General features: G+C 50.6%; 1 protein-coding gene across 4 annotated transcripts; it reads right to left on the bottom strand.

Moving 5' to 3' along the window:
* Positions 1–612: 612 nt before the first annotated feature.
* On the bottom strand, positions 613–13366 carry RAD52 (RAD52 DNA repair protein). 4 transcript variants are annotated; one of them, XM_032954480.2, is made up of 13 exons: positions 13018–13366; positions 9339–9431; positions 8047–8180; positions 6904–7005; positions 6520–6613; positions 6198–6265; positions 5072–5190; positions 4564–4639; positions 3113–3396; positions 2736–2872; positions 1973–2047; positions 1176–1412; positions 613–1050 (listed from the first exon to the last, which is right to left on the bottom strand). In XM_032954480.2, the coding sequence occupies exons 3-13, from the start codon at positions 8107–8109 to the stop codon at positions 989–991; spliced, it is 1317 nt and encodes a 438-aa protein (XP_032810371.2). In that variant the 5' UTR covers positions 8110–8180; positions 9339–9431; positions 13018–13366; the 3' UTR covers positions 613–988. The 4 variants fall into 4 exon arrangements, with proteins under 4 accessions (XP_032810371.2, XP_032810370.2, XP_032810372.2 ...); XM_032954479.2 differs by lacking the exon at positions 13018–13366 and having other exon boundaries at positions 9339–12012; XM_032954481.2 differs by lacking the exons at positions 9339–9431; positions 13018–13366 and adding an exon at positions 9035–9300.
* Positions 13367–22226: the final 8860 nt, after the last annotated feature.

Here is a 22226-nt window from a genome sequence, read left to right on the forward strand (position 1 = left end):
ACATAGCCTCGGAGAGAGAGAATATGCACGTCACGTTTGATCAATGAACACATCGCGTGGTAAAAAGCTCAGATGACACACGAGCACCCGTGCCTTTGTGACTAAGAGTGGATTACAATAACGGAGATCGACACTGCACTTAAACCCGACACTTCGCGACATGACTCATCGCAAACACCGCTCAACAGCCAAACGATCACAAACACGCAGATTAAGGTCAGGGGCAAGGTCAGGAGCCAAGGCCTATGGTATTATTTGATGACCTTTGTCAATCCGCTACTGGATGAAGGCCCCTCCCCATGATCATGGAGGGTTGTTTGACCACACCGCACACGAATCGGATTGGCGACCGTGAGAAACATATAAATACAGTACAATGGATATTCCCAGCAATACCCTCTGTTGTCGGCCATCCAAGCACGATTGAGGGGGAAATATTGGACCGGATCAATTAATCTCATTCGCCATTGACGTTAGCCGTGGCCAGGAAACAAACTCGGGTTGCCAGGTTCATCACGCAGGGCGCTAATCAGTGATGTGACCACTTCTCAAAGCAACCCACCACATTTTACCTTGCTCAGGATTAAAGGCATTAATCACAATATACCCGTGTTTAAATGAAAACTTTATTGACACATTGTGAAAGCAATGTCTTATACTATAAAACCTATACACTCTGGAAAAAACACCCTGCCCAACGATGTCTATCGGTTTAAACTCTTATCGGTGTCTCTTTGCGGTCACATGGGCATCAAGTCACGAACCCTTGATAAGTGAGCAGCGACTAATAAACCAACGCGCAGCTAAAAATATGTAATTTTTTTTATTATCAAGCACGGTTAATCCACCAACCAGATAATTCATCGACAGAGATTGAGAGTTCATTATTAAAACTTGTGGTTGCTGATGCTGGTCCACGTGAGCGCCACTTCCCAGCGTCGTGGGCGCCTCCTGCCCTTCCGGCCTGCTCCGGCCGCACCGCCCTCGCTCACAGAGGCTCCACGCGTGGCCTCTTGGCCACGTGCCTCGTGTGGCCAGACGCCCCCACGTCTGCACGGGAACACGAAAGGATGGCGTTGAGCATGAGGCAGGCGGGGATGAGCACGAGGCAGGCGGGGATGCGCACGGGCGCTCGTCAACGCGCGAGACCCCGCGGCGTCGCCCTCCACCCTCACCTGGCCTGTGTCTGGGGCTGCCGTCGGCCGTCCACCCATTGGCTGCGGCCTGCTGCGGCGGTACGTTGGGGCAGCGGCGGTCGGGCCTCTTTGGCGTGCAGCTGCGTGTCACCATGGCGTGGCGGCTGGGCGAGATGGGCAAGGGGCCGGCCGGGCAGGCGTTCGGCCCCACTGCGTTGGTCGGCTCCTCGTACCCGCACATGTCTCCCTGAAGCAGCTCCATCAGCTCTCGGTCGACTGTTCGGACATGACAATTGATCCGTGCTCGTTACCACGCTTCCGGCATTACACTACCGCTTAATTGCACGACATAATATGAACTTCAGCAAGCTGATTGGTTTATTGGTTGGTTTATATTGACCACATTAGAACAATCAGTCAATACCGCTGAAATGCTCCAAATGAAGCCGGGTCTCAGCCGCCCATGATTAAACCAAACTCTCACGTGTAGCGAGTTCATGGTACTAGCACAGTCGTCAATGACTGCAAAATACAACCAACACTGTCGGGAGAAGATGCAGTGCAACTAATGAAGATGAGCGACAATGGAAAGAACCTCAGCAGTCATTCGATGATTTCATTTTACAGAGAGGATTCAAAAGCACGGAGTCATCTTACATTGATTTCTGTGGGTTCCCAATGGAAATTGTCCACATGGAATTGAAGCAAAAAAATGAAAAACATTTTTTTTTTACAAATCTGAAACTCAGAATCGTAAAGTGCTTATCAGTGGCATGTTTTAAAACATGCAGGTAATGAAATGGAGAAACGGTGTACGGTGATGAGTGTGCACTCACTAGATGTGATGTTCTCTGCTTTCTTCACCACGCTGCTGCTGCTGCCATCAGCTCCCGTGGGTACCTTCCCGCTATCTGTAGGGCGACCCGACATGGTATACAGAATCAGGGCGCCAGGCTAACAGTGATGGCAAGGTGGATGTTAAGTGCTCGTCTCAAGGTGTAGTGGTGTTAGAGGGTGGACTATGTGCATGGTTGGTGGGTGTGTGGATAGAGTTCAAGTATAACCTTTAATGGGTTAAATGTAGAGGTTCAAGTTAAGTTGATTTTGTGTAACCAGGCGAGAACTCAAAAGAGATCAGGATGGAGTCTCATTTGCAAGCATTACCTGGGTGACCAAAATGACAAAAAGCAAAACAAATTGGAGCAAAAGCAACCATTTAAGTGGGTAGTGTGAGCGATTATGGATAGGGCGTGTGGGTATTGCATGGGGGGCAGCAGCGAGTATGTAGTGTGTGTAGATGGTGCGCGAAGCATGTGCGCGTAGTGTGTGAGCAGGGCTATCTAAATGTTAAATGGAGCCCCTGTGCAGATGGGGGAAAAGGAACCCTAGAAACAGAGACAGAAAAAACACAAGAGGTTGACGCAGAGACATTAAGAAAGACAAAGAGACGCGGAGAGAATTCGTTTTGGGGGGCACAAAGAAACCGGGCACTGTGCACATGCCATGTGATACCCACGCTGTACGTATTGCACAGCCCGCACGGCGTGGGCAGCGCGTGCGGGCGCCAGTGTTGGGGTGAGGGCAAAGGGGTTTGATTGCCTGTCGCGGCCGCCTCTCCCGATTCTCCGCGCTGGCCTTTGCTCGCCATGCTCTGCCGAAAGCGCTGTTGCTGCTGCTGCTGGAGTTGTTTACGCAGCAGGCGAATGTCGTGCGTGCTCGTGGGGTTTCCAGGAGCCCTGAGTCCGCAGACGCACGCGCGCATACATACACACACGCACGCCAACTCCAGCCACTCAATGCGGTCAGTTCACGCGCAAGGAAGGAATCAATTGCGACTCCTAAGCCATTCATCGAATCTCATATCAACCATTCCGATTTCCATGCTGCCGTCTAGCCAAGGGGATCCCCACCCCCTCAAGTGGCAGCTGTCCCTGTGTGGCAAAAGGTGATTACGGCACCGGCGAGGATTCACGCACCCCTGGTCGGGATTGTCCTCGCTCAGCAGCTCGGGCGCCGACTCCCTGCACGGGGCCGTGGGCTGCGGTCCTCCCGGCGGGACCTCTCCTTGCTCCTCCATCGACACCGACCCCTCCTCTGCTGTTGCTGTCTTCTCGCCAGCGGCAGTGGCAGCTTGCGCTGCAGCGATGTGCCGGGCCGCTTGCTGGCGCCACGACTGGTTGATGCCGGAGACGCGCGCCAGCTCCAGTTGCGCCTCCTGCTTGGGGTTCTTGATATCGGCGGGGTCGTACGCCGGCGCTGGCTACCATACAAAGTAAAAGCAGTGCCACGTGTCCTCAAAACAATTTGAGCAGATGTACCATGCACCACATGGTGCATCCCTGAAAAAAACACGTCCCCTAAAGAACATTTTATTTAAAAAAAATAATTTCACGCCCGAATCTCAATAACTAAACAGCAAGCAAAGATATGGCGACTTGTGACTGCAGACACGCCACATGCCAGGCAGTCACAGTAGGGCACTTGACCATGCAGTGATGGTGGTTTTGTATGACGAGCAACTATTAGCGGTCTAGTGCAGTAATAACTGTGGAGTTGGATTACATGCTCCAGAATTGTCTTGTGATTTTGCATGGTTTCAGTGTTGTTAATAGTGTATTTTAAATAACTACGTCAATCTTATTGCCCTCGCTCATTCTCCTTTTCTGTCCACATTATGAATATGAGCCAAAAATGTCTGTGTGTAACACGCATGACGTCACTCCACATGCCGCACCCCTCCCCTCATTAATAGGCAAGTATTCTGGAACTTCCTTCGCCCAGCAACCTGTGCTGTCGGCACCCTAGCCTATAACCCATCCAAGGACGGGTGCATTGCAGTAAATCTGAAACAAAGCGAAAAGCAGACCGCGACGTCATATTCATTGCATCCATTCGTGTGCAATTTATAAGGCCGTGGTGACAGACTTATTTCATTTAAAGGTTATAAGCCCTTGTTCATCATGACGTCCTTTTTACTTTGATGTCTCAACAGCGTTACGGAGATCGCGTGCCGTGAGGGTTCTGCCCTTGTAGTGAGGGTTATAAGTTGACGCTGAGGAGGGGGGAGGAGGCGCCTCCCCCGCCCCCCCCATGTGGAGTGACGTCACCCGCTCATGATTATTAATGAGGGGGGGGTGGCCCATGTGGAGTGACATCACCCACTCATGGTTATTGGGGAGGGGTGTGGCATGTGGAGTGACGTCACCTGCTCATGATTATTAATGAGTGCCGTCGGCTCCCTACCAGTTTATAATCAGGCTCAAGACCTTCCTCTCCCCCCTCTCGTTATGCCCGACTTCCTCTCTTTACAAAATATATATGCCCAGGGTTTTCTATACAGCGTCTTCAGATTCGGCCACATGTCGATGCTGCACAAATCCACACTGTATTTACTTAATTGGTTATAAAGGTTGTATTTATCACTTACGGGCTTGGGCAGCCTGTTGATGCATTTCAGGTAATCCTTGTCCTGGATGCAGTTACCCAAGCAGTTACCAAAGGACCTGGAGGGGAGAGGGAACAGAGGCAGCGTGAGGGCCGTGTGGAGCCGGCCTGCGTGGCAGAACAGAAGCTGAAGTCGGATCCCTACGTGGCTAAAATTCCCATCGTCAAGGCGGCCACACTCATGCTTGATACCGCTACAGACCTAACCCTGGGTTTTCTATTGGACAAATTCCTAATAGCAACATAACTTTAAACGTATGTTGCGTTCATACAGGATGATCGTTGCGAGTTATCAGACAGAGCTACTGAATGAACACTTTCAACTTTTTCTGGAAAGCTTTAAAATAGACACATCTGCTCAATTGTAACCTCAGTGCGAACCCTACACGAACCAGAAGTAAACCAAAGCCACCATTATGAATTGAGCCACGACCCGAACGTCCCGGCTGCCCCCGTATCCACCGAGGTCAGGTTAATCGAGAGAGCCGCACCTGAGCGACCTCTTGAGTCCGTCCGTCACCGATTCCTTGCGCGCCTTCTCCAACGACAGCGCCTTGGAACGCTGCCCCTCGCTCACCCCGTAGCCAACATCCTCGTGGTAGGCGCCGTCCTACGGCGCCGGCGGAGGCATCACGTGGGAAAGAGAACGATCGGCAGAATCCAGCGTGACACCAGCAATCATCACGTCTGTGACCTACAACCCTGTGGCCTCCAACTCGGTGAAAATTCATAATAAAGGGTTTTGAGTTAGATCGCTTAAGTATAAATGTGTCAAAACCCTCCACCACCCGATATGGCCAATCAGTAAGGGATTTGTCACGTAAACAAAACGCCAAACAAATAGTTACGGTACTACTTCAACCCACCGGTGTGTTGAAGAGTGAATCCACAACATTTACAATCTGAGTATGATGTTTTGGGCGATTTGTCAGAATATTCTGGCAAATCGCCCGATGATGCTGGATGTAATTACTAGCGAAACGTACTCAAATTCTAAATGTAATGGATTCACTCTTCAACACACTGGTGGGCTGAAGTAACTATTTGGCGTTTTATTTACCTGACAAATCCCTTACTGATTGGCCTTGTCGGGTGGTGGAGGGTTTTGACACATTTATACTTATGCGATCTAACCCAAAAACCTTTATTATGAATAATATTGGTCGTGAAAGCCTACGTGTTCGGTGAACATTGTCTGTGGCATTCAAGCCAGTGACCTTCAATGGCACGACAATTTTTGCTGACCTCCAAACTAGTGAACGCTGTCTGTGACCACCAACTTAGTGACAAATTTTTCCAAGACATCCAAACCAATGACCATTATTGCCATGGCCACAAATCCAACGACCTCCAATTCAGTGACCATCATATGTGATCTCCAACATTGCGACCATCCAGACAAAAAACTCTGACCACGTAGCCTTCAACCTTGTATCCTTGACCGCCAACCAACTGACCACCATGTCTGTGACATCTGAATGGAAGTTGGATGACAGAAGATCTGGGAGCACAATCTCCCCGCCACCACTGAACAATCCTCAGGCAGTCCCTCATGACCATTACACACAAACACTGTTGCCTTCGGTGTCATAAGAAATAAGCTTCAATACATCTTACCTTTAACTCCACCTTGACAAAACAGCTGACGCCCACATAGTATTTTCCGTCGACAAAATCTACAAAATCTGAGAGGGAGAGGATATTGATTAACTCAGCTCACCGCATTGCCACACCGATTCAACACTGTCATGCGGTGTGCCATTGCTGCAGCCCCCCATTGCGTGTATGTGAATCACATGTGTGTATCAATCCTCTGGACCTCCTGCAGTAAAACAATGAGCCCTGCAGTGTGGCAGGTGGAAGTAACAAAAATGTAACCATTAGATTAGCCAACTGGCGCTTCCCCGTGCAGTCGGTGGCCGAGCGCCGTGGGGCTCACCGATGTTCTGCTGCGACACGGAGTGGGACCAGCCGTTGAAGCCAAACATCGCGTTGGCGAGGTTGACCACCTTGTGGCCCTCGACATAGTTAAGCTGAGACAACACAGGGGCCGGGGAAAGTGCACGAGGTTGGACCAAAGACAGGGTTCAAGTTGTCACCCCTCGGCAAGTTCACGTGGGGAACCCAACAATCACACTCACCCACAGCTCAGAATTTCAGCAGAACGATAACATTCTAAGAACACAAATACGCCTACAACCCTCACATGACACAATCAGATAAACATAGGTGCACACACAGACACTGGGCAAGAGCACATGTAGCCCAGAGTGGGAGTTGAGCCAGCCGGGAGGAGGCCACACGCCTCAAGGGACTTCCCCACCTTCTGTCCGCCGGGGCCCTGGCGCTGGCTGATGTACTCGGTGCCCAGGCGCTTGCGCAGCGCCGACTGGATTGCCTGGTACTCCACGGCCGTGTACTCCATCTGCACACGCGGCACCGCCAATTAACACGTTTGGCTACCTACTATGCGCACACCCCTCGGGTTGGATGAAGGGTCAAAATGATTATATAATTACGATGTGAATGTATACAGCAGAGTCTAAATGGTACCGCATCTCGACGCTGCACAGAAAAACAGAGGGTGCATTTATTTTATAGAGGCAGGGGGGAAAAGTCAAGTCTTGAGCCTGGACTTAATAAGTTACTTTTGCATAACCAGGTGATCAACTCAAGAGACCAGGATAAGCCTCATTTGGAAGAATGACTTGGGGCATGAGTCCATCCGAAGAGGGCAATGATTGCTACGTATAATCCAAATTGAGTTATTTGCGGTGTAACTTTCGAACATGGCAAATATGGACACTGACGCCGGCACACAACGGCCCGCTCATCAGAATAACGTCGGGGGATATTTAATGTTCCCTATGGAGCAGACGGCACAGAGTAATATTGAGTTCATCACACCGCAGTAACTTGAAGAGGAACAGGTGTGCAGAAATTAGACCCCTGGGTGAATGGGTGAGGTCTACGAAGAAATCACTCAGGATATGCCTCATCTCATCATAGCTCGAAAGCTAAGCAGAGTACTTGGATGGGTGACTGCCTGGAATTATTAAGCATTGTAGGCTTGGGCTTTGTAAACCCATCTGTGCGGAGCTCCGAACGTCCTTCCTTGTATGCGTGGTGTGTTTTCTGTTTTCCCTCCCATACGAAGCCAAACACTCACAAACATCCCAATTGGAAACCCTCCTAAAAAATAATATTAAGACTTGGTGAGGATTTCCTGGAGAAATAATTGGCATTATTACTATTAGCTCCTGCTCAACTGCTCGTCTCCATATCTGTCAACCCCCTTATCAGTGCCCTACCTTATCACAGATCTCAACGTTCATCCTACAAAAGTCCCATCACAAGGGAGAAACACAAACTCCATTTAACTGTACAAGAATACGGGTACAGCCGTATGGTTTGACAGGTAAGCGTCTCTGTCCGGATCCCAGGAGTGCGACTCGGGCAACGTCACCTGGCCGAAGCGCTTTGTGTCTCCATTCTTCATAGCAGCAGCAGCAGCATCCCCTAGGGGCATGGCGCTCGGGGTGAGCGGTGGGGTGGCGTTGACAACTCGTGAAGAGCAGGACGGGTGGCACCGCCACAGTGCTGCCAACAAGACAATGTGGTCAACATGAGCAATGCCAACAACACGATACTGTCTACAACACCGTAGTAATACAACTTTATTATTATCGCAGCTTCCTTGTCAATCCACTGCTCAAGGCTGAACCACGCCGCGTCATAGCAGTACATCAACAACGTTATTTACATGAACCCCAACACAATAAAAAAAACAATAGCATTTATATACTGTATCATATTTGCATAATACTACACATTATTACTGTATTGATATACAAGAATGTTGATGCACTCACACATATCATTTATTATACACGAACACGTCCAAGACGACGCGCTGCACCAGTGGTGCACTGCGTGGTTCTTGCAACGCAGATCGCGCTGTGTATCCGCCAGCCTGGGTTGGATTCCCGGCTGCCATCAGTGGCCACTGTTACCTCACAAAGTATCACGACCGACGTGGAACTGGGGGGGCCTTCATCCAGCAGTGGATTGACAAAACGTCTGAATAGTATCATCTATTCCTGAGTAATACTCGCATTGGCTTTCATCGTCACCGTTAGAGACATGATCAATCCACTGCTGGATTAAGGCCTCCGCCCCCCCAACCCGACGCCACACAAGGAATAACAATTCTCAGAACAAGCGTCCAGGTGAAATCTTCACGATCTTTGGGCGTTAGAGTTCAGGCGGGAACAACGCAAACCGCGAAAACGGCCGCGTCTATCGCCTTGATCCAAGTGGCGACAGCGCAGCAGCCCCACGGCCTTGCCCGGGGCCTGCCAATGACGACCACGACGGTGGTGGTGGTGGCGTTGATGCCAAATCATCAGCTATGAACTATCCACTGCTGGATGACGGCCGTCGCCATCCCTCACGCTGCTCAGCCTGACACTGCTCCTGCCGCGCGTCGAAACAATCCCATCGCTCCGCCTCGTCGCCGATAGCCCCCTCGGACGCACGTTCCCCAAAACTTTACGATTAAAGAGTTCGATTATTAAGTCCGCGGGACGATTGCGAACCCGCTCGTGCGGGTGCGTGTCCTCGTTGTGAACACGAGACGCCCTGCGACTGTCAATAACAGCGGCGACAAACGCCAGCATAGACAACAACAACAACAATAGAGGCACAGCAGCGAGTTGTCAGCCAAGGAATGTAAGGCGTGTGAGAGTGACGCCTTACCGGGGAGACGGAGCGATCAGATCGGCTCTTGTGAAGGCGTCAGGCGGATTCGGAACGTCGCGAGCAGTGGTGGAGGCATGGGGAGGCCATCACCTAGCAGTGGGTAGATCATGGCCGATGACGACGGCGATGATACACAATTAAAATTATAAATAAATGCTCACGCCCGGCAGTGAGTTATTACTATCACTGTGATTGTTTTCGTTGATATTTAGCGGTATTTTATTATTTTATTTTTAAACACGAATCGCGTTTCCCTTTGCCCCGGACGCGGCGCCGACTTCAAAATCCACGCGCGCGCCGCGATTTGTGTCGACTCGTTACCGCGAGCCAATCGGAACGCGCCCCGGCGTTGATTCGTTGCCCGCGGACCAATCGGAACGCGCCCCAGCGAAAGATTCGTTACCCGCGAACCAATGAGAGTTGCGCCTCTGTGTTGGGTTCCCTGGCCCAGTAAATGTGTTAAATTTTTGCGGCACGGATACCGTGCAGGACACTCCACCAATAAGTGACTCAAAATAGAGCGATTTACAACACTCTACATTATATTAACTTAGAATAATTAGAAACACATATTAGTTTGATTTAAAACATGTTTTTTTTATCAGCGTCGATGTGGAGATCTTGAAGAGAGGGACAGCAGAGTAAAGTATTGAGCATGCACTTGAATAGTGGTGGGGAGTCGAGGGCACGGATGGCTGGGGAGGGTTTTTGATCCAGAAACTGAAGGTTCCCTGCGCGAAAAGTCGCTCCTTCTTTTCTGCTTCTGCCCCCACATAGTCTGGGATTTCTTACCGTAGTCATCCGTGCTGTCGTTTCCCTGTCCCGATTCAAGTCCAGCCTCAAGACCTTCCTCGTCTCCCTGCCTGTGACGGCCCCTTTCTCGCCACGGTGGCTAGGAGATGTTAACAACCTCGCCTGGTATGCAAGAGGCCGTGGGTTCGATCCAGACCCTGACGCCTGCTGCTGCTGTATATTTGGAGTTTGCGTGTTCACCCCGTGGACTTTTCTCCAGGTCCACCGGTGTTATCCTCCACGCTTAGAAACGTGCGTTTAGATTATTTAGAGTGTTTGGCTGCTGTACATGTCCACATACTAAACCACTTTGTTGAGCTATCATGTGTGGTCAGGCCGCGTCTGAAAAAGAGCTATATAGCTCAGTGGGCCTTACCTGGTAAAATGCAATAGTTTAAATTATGTATTTTATGACGCGTGATGCATGGCGCCCTACCTAAACATGTAAATACTTTAAACCCCCATTTCGTATTGAGATGCTGTTGAATGCACGTTTGTTGAACTTTCCCGCAGTGCGTAGCCAACCGTGCTAATCGGAGGTGCGGGGGAAGGACAACAAACTAAACACAATAATGATCAGTTATCAAAAACCGTGGATGCAGAATAAATCAACATTGCAGAGTATTGCTGTGCTGCCATCTCCTGGCCACCGTGCACAGCCGGTTGATTTGAACCTTGATCGTCTTTTTGCATTTGGAATATAGGGCATGCGAGAGGACATGAGTTGATGAGATGGAGCGATTTAATCCATTTATGTGCAAGTGCCGGGCAGAATATTATATGAGCAGGATCGTGAGAGGTGGTGGCTGCTTGAGGAGGCCTTCATCCAGCAGTGGATTGACCATGGCTGATAGTGACGATGGCATTTCACACACACAGCAAAATCACATTTCGCAAACCTCTTCGTGATCCACCAACCCTTGCCTCAACTTATGACACCGTCACAGGGTATATAATTCAACGTTGGAAGAGGAGCAATTGGCTATGACACAATCGCATGGGATGCGTGCCCGATCTCGTCAGATCTCTGAAGCTAAGCGGGACTGATCCATGAGAGGGCTTCTTGGATGGGTGACCAACCACGCAGGGGCTTGCCCAGGTGCTGTAGGCGTTGGGGGCTGCGAGGAGTCTCCCCCTGGTGTGGAGCGGCGCGGCGCTGGGGTTGTCTCCGGGGTTTCTCACACACAGAGCCAGAGACTCTCGTTCGCGGGACTGGCCAAACGTCCCAATGTAGCAGGGCCCTATACTGAAAGGTTTTTTTTTAATCCTTAACAGCTTACCTCGAATGCCACGGGCTTTTGCTCCGGTAGAAGCCACCAGAGACGTTCATCCATACAGACCCACTTGTGACCCTGCGCTTTTAAGATAAGGGTTGGTGGATCACGGAGAGACTTGTGAGACCCTGCTGAGTTGCGAGGTGGCCAACAGATAGCAGTGTAGCAAGTAGATTCGTGAACCTGTTTGAAATATATTTTAAGTAAACTTTGTACACACAGAGGGTGGAATGGTGGCGCAGTGGTTAGCGCACTTCACTATGAACCCGGCCACCTGAGTTGGTTTGCGGGCCACGGCCAATATCGGCCGCGATCCTTGAGGTCCCCATCACCAACGCGCACTGACGAGCGTGGTGAAGTATGGTTAAACAACGCCCCATGACCAACGGGCCATGGGGATGCCTTCATCCAGCGGTGGATTTACAACTGGCTCTATATAATGACGCTTGTTATTGTCGTTAGGCTGTGTATTATCGTATTGCTTGCTATACAGGGTCCAGCACGCATTCTCGTGTATTGGCTCTGTGCAGTGCTGCTGCTGGCACAGGACACGCTCCAGACCCAATATGGGAACCACCTCGACGCCCACCCTCGGGGAGGGAATTTCACCACAAACCCTCGCTGCTGCCTCCACAGCGCTGAATTGCAGACGGCCACGTGCAGCGTGTCCACAACCGCCGCCGAGCTCGTAATGGCCCAGCACGCACCGCTTCGATCCCTCTTTGCGCACTCTTCTGCTGCTGCTGATGATGATGATGCGGTGGCCGAGACGACGACCAGCAGGCAGGGTCTCGCCGCCAATCAATGAAGGGCCATTGCCCGAAACGTCGCCTACTATATTTTCTCCCTTTTAAGACCAAAGTGTTATTTACGAATGCGTTATAATCTGTTTTCAAACAGACGAGCAGCCCACACGACGTTTCGACGTGACCTACCGTCCGTCTCTCCCTTCTTCCAGAGGTGACGTCCTGCCAGCCAGCCAGCAAAGCTTATTTAAAAATATATATATATTCGTATAAGCAATGCGGATCCTCTCCATATCTGTTTTTTCCAGATAAAAAATATATATTACACATTCCCATCGACCCCACTGTATTTTTTCAAGGAGGGCATCATTTCAGCAGCATTAATTCGGTTTCGACACGTAGTGTCTCATCAGCATGTCAGGCTCGTTAGAATCAATGCTATTGAACTGCCAGATGCGTATAGGCCCCCTCCCCGACCCCGCACTTTGAAGGTATGGGGGACCCCACTATAACGCAATATTATATAATTACAATAAATAAATAAACAACCCAGAGTAATCATTAGCTCGGATGTTTCGCTTTTTCAATTACGATGTAAGATCTCCAGATTATCTCTCAATGCGTTAAACACGACTCTACAATACAACAGAAGGCGTTCAAATTTACATCCATCAACATCATCACCCGTCGTCATTATGATTTTAATTTACAACACGGTCACGAGAAGAAAAAAAATCCAACGAGCCTATAATATCTCTCTATTGATTCATTATTTCATCCCGGCCAATGAGACCTCTCTCTCTCACTGACACACTCACTGACACACTCACACACACACTCTCACTGACACACACTCACACACACAAGGCAAGCGGATTGCTCAACGTGACGCGGCGCTGGCTGGCCCGTGACGTCAGGCGAGCTGGCCGGACCATGAATCCAGCACGACGGCGCGGCCACGGAGCGCCCGGTGCGGGTAAGGAGGAGCCGCTCGCTCGCCCGCTCGCTCGCCCCATCAGCCGCTCGCTCGCCCGCTCGCTCGCCCCATCAGCCGCTCGCTCGCTCGGCCGCTCGCCCCATCAGCCGCTCGCTCGCTCGGCCGCTCGCTCCGCACGGCGTAGGCGACAGAGATCGGGGTGGGGGGGGGTGGTCGGCATCGAGGAGGTCGCGCACGAGACGCTCCACCGCGCAGCAGCGCCACCGGACCGGTGGAACAGCGAGCAAGGAGGCGGTGGAGGGGGGGGGTGAGGGGGTGGTGGGCGATCAGGGGGGGGGGGGGGGGTTCGAGGCCCCGGGGAGGCAGAGAGAGGAGGTGCGCGGTGGGATGGGGGGGGGGTCGTCGAGGAGGCTGGGCGTACGCGGTGTGCGGTCCCGGGTGGGTACGTGTGATGATGATGCTGCTGCTGCTGATGATGATGCTGATCGTGATGATGATGCTGATCGTGATGATGATAATGATTCTGCTGCTGATGACGATGATGCCCTTGCTGTTACCGTCGCCGCTGCTGCTGCAGATGATGATACAATGCAATGGTGGTGGTGCTGCTGCTGCTGCTGCTGATGTTTCTGATGCTGAAGATGCTTTTACTGCTTCCGCTGCTCTAGCGAATAATGATAATACAATACGGTGATGATGATAATGCTAGCGATGATGATGATGATGCGAGTGATGATTGTGTCGCTGTAGCGTATGATGATACAACACAACAACGTTGCTGCTGCTGCGAGCCGGGATGATGGCTCATGCAGCTCGGCCGGGTGGCTCGGATTCGCTCGGGCAAGCTTAGGGATGAGGGGTTTGCAATAGGGCCAGGGGATACGGTTGGCGCTGTTGTTAGGGAAGCGTAAGCGCTGTGGATATGGGAAGGGTTATGCATAGTGTTAGAGGAAGGGCAAGTGTTGATATTGTTAGGAATAGAGTTGGTGCTAGGGGCTAGCGGTCGGCATGGTGTTGGTGTTAGGGGGTAGCGGTAGGGATAGGCCGGGCAGCTACATCAACGGGTGCTCGACTGCCCCCGTCTCCTCTGCTGCCCCCCCACCCCTCACGCACCTCGGGCGCCCGGTTCGGCGCAGTGCGGCGGCTCCAACCGGGGCGGCGTGCCGGAGTGAAGTATCATCACCATCACTACTATCATCACCATCATCATCACTACTATCACCATCACTACCACCATCACTACTATCATCACCATCACTACCACCATCACTACTATCATCACCATCACCATCACCATCATCACCATCACCACCATCACTACCACCATCACCACCATCATCACCATCACTACCATCATCACCATCATCACTACCACCATCACCATCATCACCATTACCATCACTACTATCACTATCATCACCACCATCACTACCATCACCATCACTACCACCATCACTACCATCATCACTACTATCACTACCATCACTACCATCACTATCATCACTACCACCATCACTACTATCATCACTACTATCATCACCACCATCACTATCACTACTACTATCATCACCATCACTATCACTACCACCATCACCATCACTACTATCACTATCACTACCACCATCACCATCATCACCATCATCACCATCATCACCATCATCACCATCACTACCATCATCACCATCATCACCATCATCACCATCACTACCATCACCACCATCACCACCATCATCACCATCATCACCATCATCACCATCATCACCATCACCACCATCACCACCATCACTACTATCATCACTACTATCATCACTACTATCACCACCATCACTACTATCACTACTATCATCACCATCACTTCCATCACTACTATCACTACCATCACCATCACTACTATCACTACTACTATCACTATCATCACTACTATCACTATCATCACTACCACCACCATCATCACCATCACCACCATCATCACCATCACCACCATCACTATCATCACTACCATCACCACCATCACCATCACTACTATCACTATCATCACTACTATCACCACCATCACCACCATCACCATCATCACCATCACCACCATCACCATCACTACTATCACCATCACTACCATCACCATCACTACTATCACCATCACTACCATCACCATCACTATCACCACCATCACCATCACCACCATCACCACCATCACCATCACTACCATCACTACTATCATCACCATCACTATCACCATCACCACCATCACCATCACTACTATCACCACCATCACCATCACCACCATCACCATCACTACCACCATCACTACTATCATCACCATCACTACCACCATCACTACTATCATCACCATCACCATCACCATCATCACCATCACCACCATCACTACCACCATCACCACCATCATCACCATCACTACCATCATCACCATCATCACTACCACCATCACCATCATCACCATTACCATCACTACTATCACTATCATCACCACCATCACTACCATCACCATCACTACCACCATCACTACCATCATCACTACTATCACTACCATCACTACCATCACTATCATCACTACCACCATCACTACTATCATCACTACTATCATCACCACCATCACTATCACTACTACTATCATCACCATCACTATCACTACCACCATCACCATCACTACTATCACTATCACTACCACCATCACCATCATCACCATCATCACCATCATCACCATCATCACCATCACTACCATCATCACCATCATCACCATCATCACCATCACTACCATCACCACCATCACCACCATCATCACCATCATCACCATCATCACCATCATCACCATCACCACCATCACCACCATCACTACTATCATCACTACTATCATCACTACTATCACCACCATCACTACTATCACTACTATCATCACCATCACTTCCATCACTACTATCACTACCATCACCATCACTACTATCACTACTACTATCACTATCATCACTACTATCACTATCATCACTACCACCACCATCATCACCATCACCACCATCATCACCATCACCACCATCACTATCATCACTACCATCACCACCATCACCATCACTACTATCACTATCATCACTACTATCACCACCATCACCACCATCACCATCATCACCATCACCACCATCACCATCACTACTATCACCATCACTACCATCACCATCACTACTATCACCATCACTACCATCACCATCACTATCACCACCATCACCATCACCACCATCACCACCATCACCATCACTACCATCACTACTATCATCACCATCACTATCACCATCACCACCATCACCATCACTACTATCACCACCATCACCATCACCACCATCACCATCACTACTATCACCACCATCACCACCACCACCATCACCATCATCACCATCACCATCACTACTATCATCACCATCACCATCACCACCATCACCATCACTATCACCACCATCACCACCATCACCATCACCACTACCATCACCATCACCACCATCACCATCACTACCATCACTACCATCACCACCATCACTACTATCACCACCATCACCACCATCACTACTATCATCACCATCACCACTACCATCACCATCACCACCATCACCACCATCACCATCACTACTATCACTACTATCATCACCATCACCATCATCACCATCACCACCATCACCACCATCATCACCATCACTACTATCATCACCATCACTATCACCATCACCACCATCACCATCACTACTATCACCACCATCACCATCACCACCATCACCACCACCACCACCATCACCACCACCACCATCACCATCATCACCATCACCATCACTACTATCATCACCATCACCATCACCACCACCATCACCATCATCACCATCACCATCACTACCATCACTACCATCACCACCATCACTACCATCACCACCATCACCACCATCACCATCACTATCACCACCATCACTACTATCATCACCATCACCACTACCATCACCATCACCACCATCACCATCACTACCATCACTACCATCACCACCATCACTACCATCACTATCACCATCACCACCATCACTACTATCATCACCATCACCACTACCATCACCATCACCACCATCACCACCATCACCATCACTACTATCACTACTATCATCACCATCACCATCATCACCATCACCACCATCACCACCATCATCACCATCACTACTATCATCACCATCACTATCACCATCACCACCATCACCATCACTACTATCACCACCATCACCATCACCACCATCACCACCACCACCACCATCACCACCACCACCATCACCATCATCACCATCACCATCACTACTATCATCACCATCACCATCACCACCACCATCACCATCATCACTACCATCACCATCACTACTATCACCATCACCACCACTACCATCACCACCATCATCACCACCATCACCACTACCATCACCACCATCACTACCATCACCACCATCACCATCACCACCATCATCACCATCACCACCATCACTACTATCATCACCATCACCACCATCACCATCACTACCATCACTACTATCACCACCATCACTACTATCATCACCATCACCATCACCACCATCACCATCACCACCATCACCACCATCACCATCACCACTACTATCACTACTATCATCACCATCACCATCACCACCATCACCATCACCACCATCACCACCATCACCACCATCACCACCATCACCATCACCACCATCACCATCACCACCATCACCATCACCACCATCACCACCATCACCATCACCACCATCACCATCACCACCATCACTACCATCACCACCACCACCATCACCATCACCACCATCACCACCATCACCATCACCACCATCACCATCACCACCATCACCACCATCACTACTATCATCACCACCATCACCATCACCACCATCACCATCACCACCATCACCACCATCACCATCACCACCATCACCATCACCACCATCACCACCATCACCATCACCACCATCACCATCACCACCATCACCACCACCACCATCACCATCACCACCATCACCACCATCACCATCACCACCATCACCATCACCACCACCATCACCATCACCACCATCACCACCATCACCATCACCACCATCACCATCACCACCATCACTACTATCATCACCATCACCATCACCACCACCACCATCACCACCATCACCACCATCACCATCACCACCATCACCATCACCACCATCACCACCATCACCACCATCACCATCACCACCACCACCATCACCACCATCACCATCACCACCATCACTACTATCATCACCACCATCACCACCATCACTATCATCACTACCATCACTACTATCATCACCACCATCACCATCACCACCATCACCATCACCACCATCACCACCATCACCACCATCACCACCATCACCATCACCACCATCACCACCATCACTATCACCACCATCACCATCACTACCATCACCACCATCACTACCATCACCATCACCACCATCACCATCACCACCATCACCACCATCACCACCATCACCACCACCACCATCACCACCATCACCACCACCACCATCACCACCATCACCATCACCACCATCACCATCACCACCATCACCATCACCACCATCACCATCACCACCATCATCATCACCACCATCACCACCATCACCATCACCACCATCACCACCATCACCATCACCACCATCACCACCATCACCATCATCACCATCACCACCATCACCATCACCAACATCACCATCACCACCATCACCACCATCACCACCATCACCATCACCACCATCACCACCATCACCATCACCACCATCACCATCACCACCACCATCACCATCACCACCATCACCATCACCACCATCACCATCACCATCATCACCACCATCACCATCACCACCATCACCATCACCACCATCACCATCACCACCATCACCATCACCACCATCACCATCACCACCATCACCACCATCACCATCATCACCACCATCACCACCACCACCATCACCATCACCACCATCACCACCATCACCACCATCACCATCACCACCATCACCATCACCACCATCACCATCACCACCATTACTACCATCACTACCATCACTACCATCACCACCATCACCATCACCACCATCACCACCATCACCACCATCACCATCATCACCATCACCACCATCACCATCACCACCATCACCATCACCACCATCACCATCACCACCATCACCACCATCACCACCATCACCATCACCACCATCACCACCATCACCATCACCACCATCACCATTACCATCACCACCATCACCACCATCACCATCACCACCATCACCATCACCACCATCACCACCATCACCATCACCACCATCACCATCACCACCATCACCACCATCACCACCATCACCACCATCACCATCACCACCATCACCATCACCACCATCACCACCATCACCACCATCACCACCATCACTACCATCACTACTATCATCACCATCACCACCATCACCATCACCACCATCACCATCACCACCATCACCACCATCACCATCACCACCATCACCATCACCACCATCACCACCATCACCACCATCACCATCACTACTATATCATCACCACCATCACCATCACCACCATCACCACCATCACCATCACCACCATCACCACCATCACCATCACCACCATCACCATCACCACCATCACTACCATCACCACCACCACCATCACCATCACCACCATCACCACCATCACCATCACCACCATCACCATCACCACCATCACCACCATCACTACTATCATCACCACCATCACCATCACCACCATCACCATCACCACCATCACCACCATCACCATCACCACCATCACCATCACCACCATCACCACCATCACCATCACCACCATCACCATCACCACCATCACCACCACCACCATCACCATCACCACCATCACCACCATCACCATCACCACCATCACCATCACCACCACCATCACCATCACCACCATCACCATCACCACCATCACCATCACCACCATCACCATCACCACCATCACTACTATCATCACCATCACCATCACCACCACCACCATCACCACCATCACCATCACCACCATCACCATCACCACCATCACCATCACCACCATCACCACCATCACCACCATCACCATCACCACCACCACCATCACCACCATCACCATCACCACCATCACTACTATCATCACCACCATCACCACCATCACTATCATCACTACCATCACTACTATCATCACCACCATCACCATCACCACCATCACCATCACCACCATCACCACCATCACCACCATCACCACCATCACCATCACCACCATCACCACCATCACCACCATCACTATCACCACCATCACCATCACTACCATCACCACCATCACTACCATCACCATCACCACCATCACCATCACCACCATCACCACCATCACCACCATCACCACCATCACCACCACCACCATCACCACCATCACCACCATCACCATCACCACCATCACCATCACCACCATCACCATCACCACCATCACCATCACCACCATCATCATCACCACCATCACCACCATCACCATCACCACCATCACCACCATCACCACCATCACCATCACCACCATCACCACCATCACCATCATCACCATCACCACCATCACCATCACCACCATCACCATCACCACCATCACCACCATCACCACCATCACCATCACCACCATCACCACCATCACCATCACCACCATCACCATCACCACCATCACCATCACCACCATCACCATCACCATCATCACCACCATCACCATCACCACCATCACCATCACCACCATCACCATCACCACCATCACCATCACCACCATCACCATCACCACCATCACCACCATCACCATCATCACCACCATCACCACCACCACCATCACCATCACCACCATCACCACCATCACCACCATCACCATCACCACCATCACCATCACCACCATCACCATCACCACCATTACTACCATCACTACCATCACTACCATCACCACCATCACCATCACCACCATCACCACCATCACCACCATCACCACCATCACCATCATCACCATCACCACCATCACCATCACCACCATCACCATCACCACCATCACCATCACCACCATCACCACCATCACCACCATCACCATCACCACCATCACCACCATCACCATCACCACCATCACCATTACCATCACCACCATCACCATCACCACCATCACTACCATCACTACCATCACCATCACCACCATCACCATCACCACCATCACTACCATCACTACTATCACCACCATCACCATCACCACCATCACCATCACCACCATCACCACCATCACCATCACCACCATCACCATCACCACCATCACCACCATCACCATCACCACCATCACCATCACCACCATCACCATCACCACCATCACCATCACCACTACCACCATCACCACCATCACCACCATCACCATCACCACCATCACCACCATCATCACCACCATCACCATCACCACCATCACCATCACCACCATCACCACCATCACCATCACCACCATCACCATCACCACCATCACCATCACCACCATCACCATCACCACCATCACCATCACCACCATCACTACCATCACTACTATCATCACCACCATCACCATCACCACCATCACCATCACCACCATCACCATCACCACCATCACCATCACCACCATCACCATCACCACCATCACCACCATCACCATCACCACCATCACCACCATCACTACTATCATCACTACCATCACCATCACCACCATCACCACCATCACCATCACCACCATCACCATCACCACCATCACTACCATCACCATCACCACCATCACCATCACCACCTCACTACTATCACCACCATCACCACCATCACCACCATCACCATCACCACCATCACCACCATCACCATCACCACCATCACCACCATCACCATCACCACCATCACCACCATCACCATCACTACCATCACCATCACCACCATCACCACCATCACCATCACCACCATCACCACCATCACCATCACTACCATCACCACCATCACCATCACCACCATCACCATCACCACCATCACCACCATCACCATCACCACCA

The sequence above is a fragment of the Petromyzon marinus genome, chromosome 14, assembly GCF_048934315.1.
Source record: "Petromyzon marinus isolate PM22_M1 ecotype Great Lakes invasive population chromosome 14, UKy_Petmar_22M1.pri1.0, whole genome shotgun sequence".
Classification (NCBI taxonomy): Eukaryota; Metazoa; Chordata; class Hyperoartia; order Petromyzontiformes; family Petromyzontidae; genus Petromyzon; species Petromyzon marinus.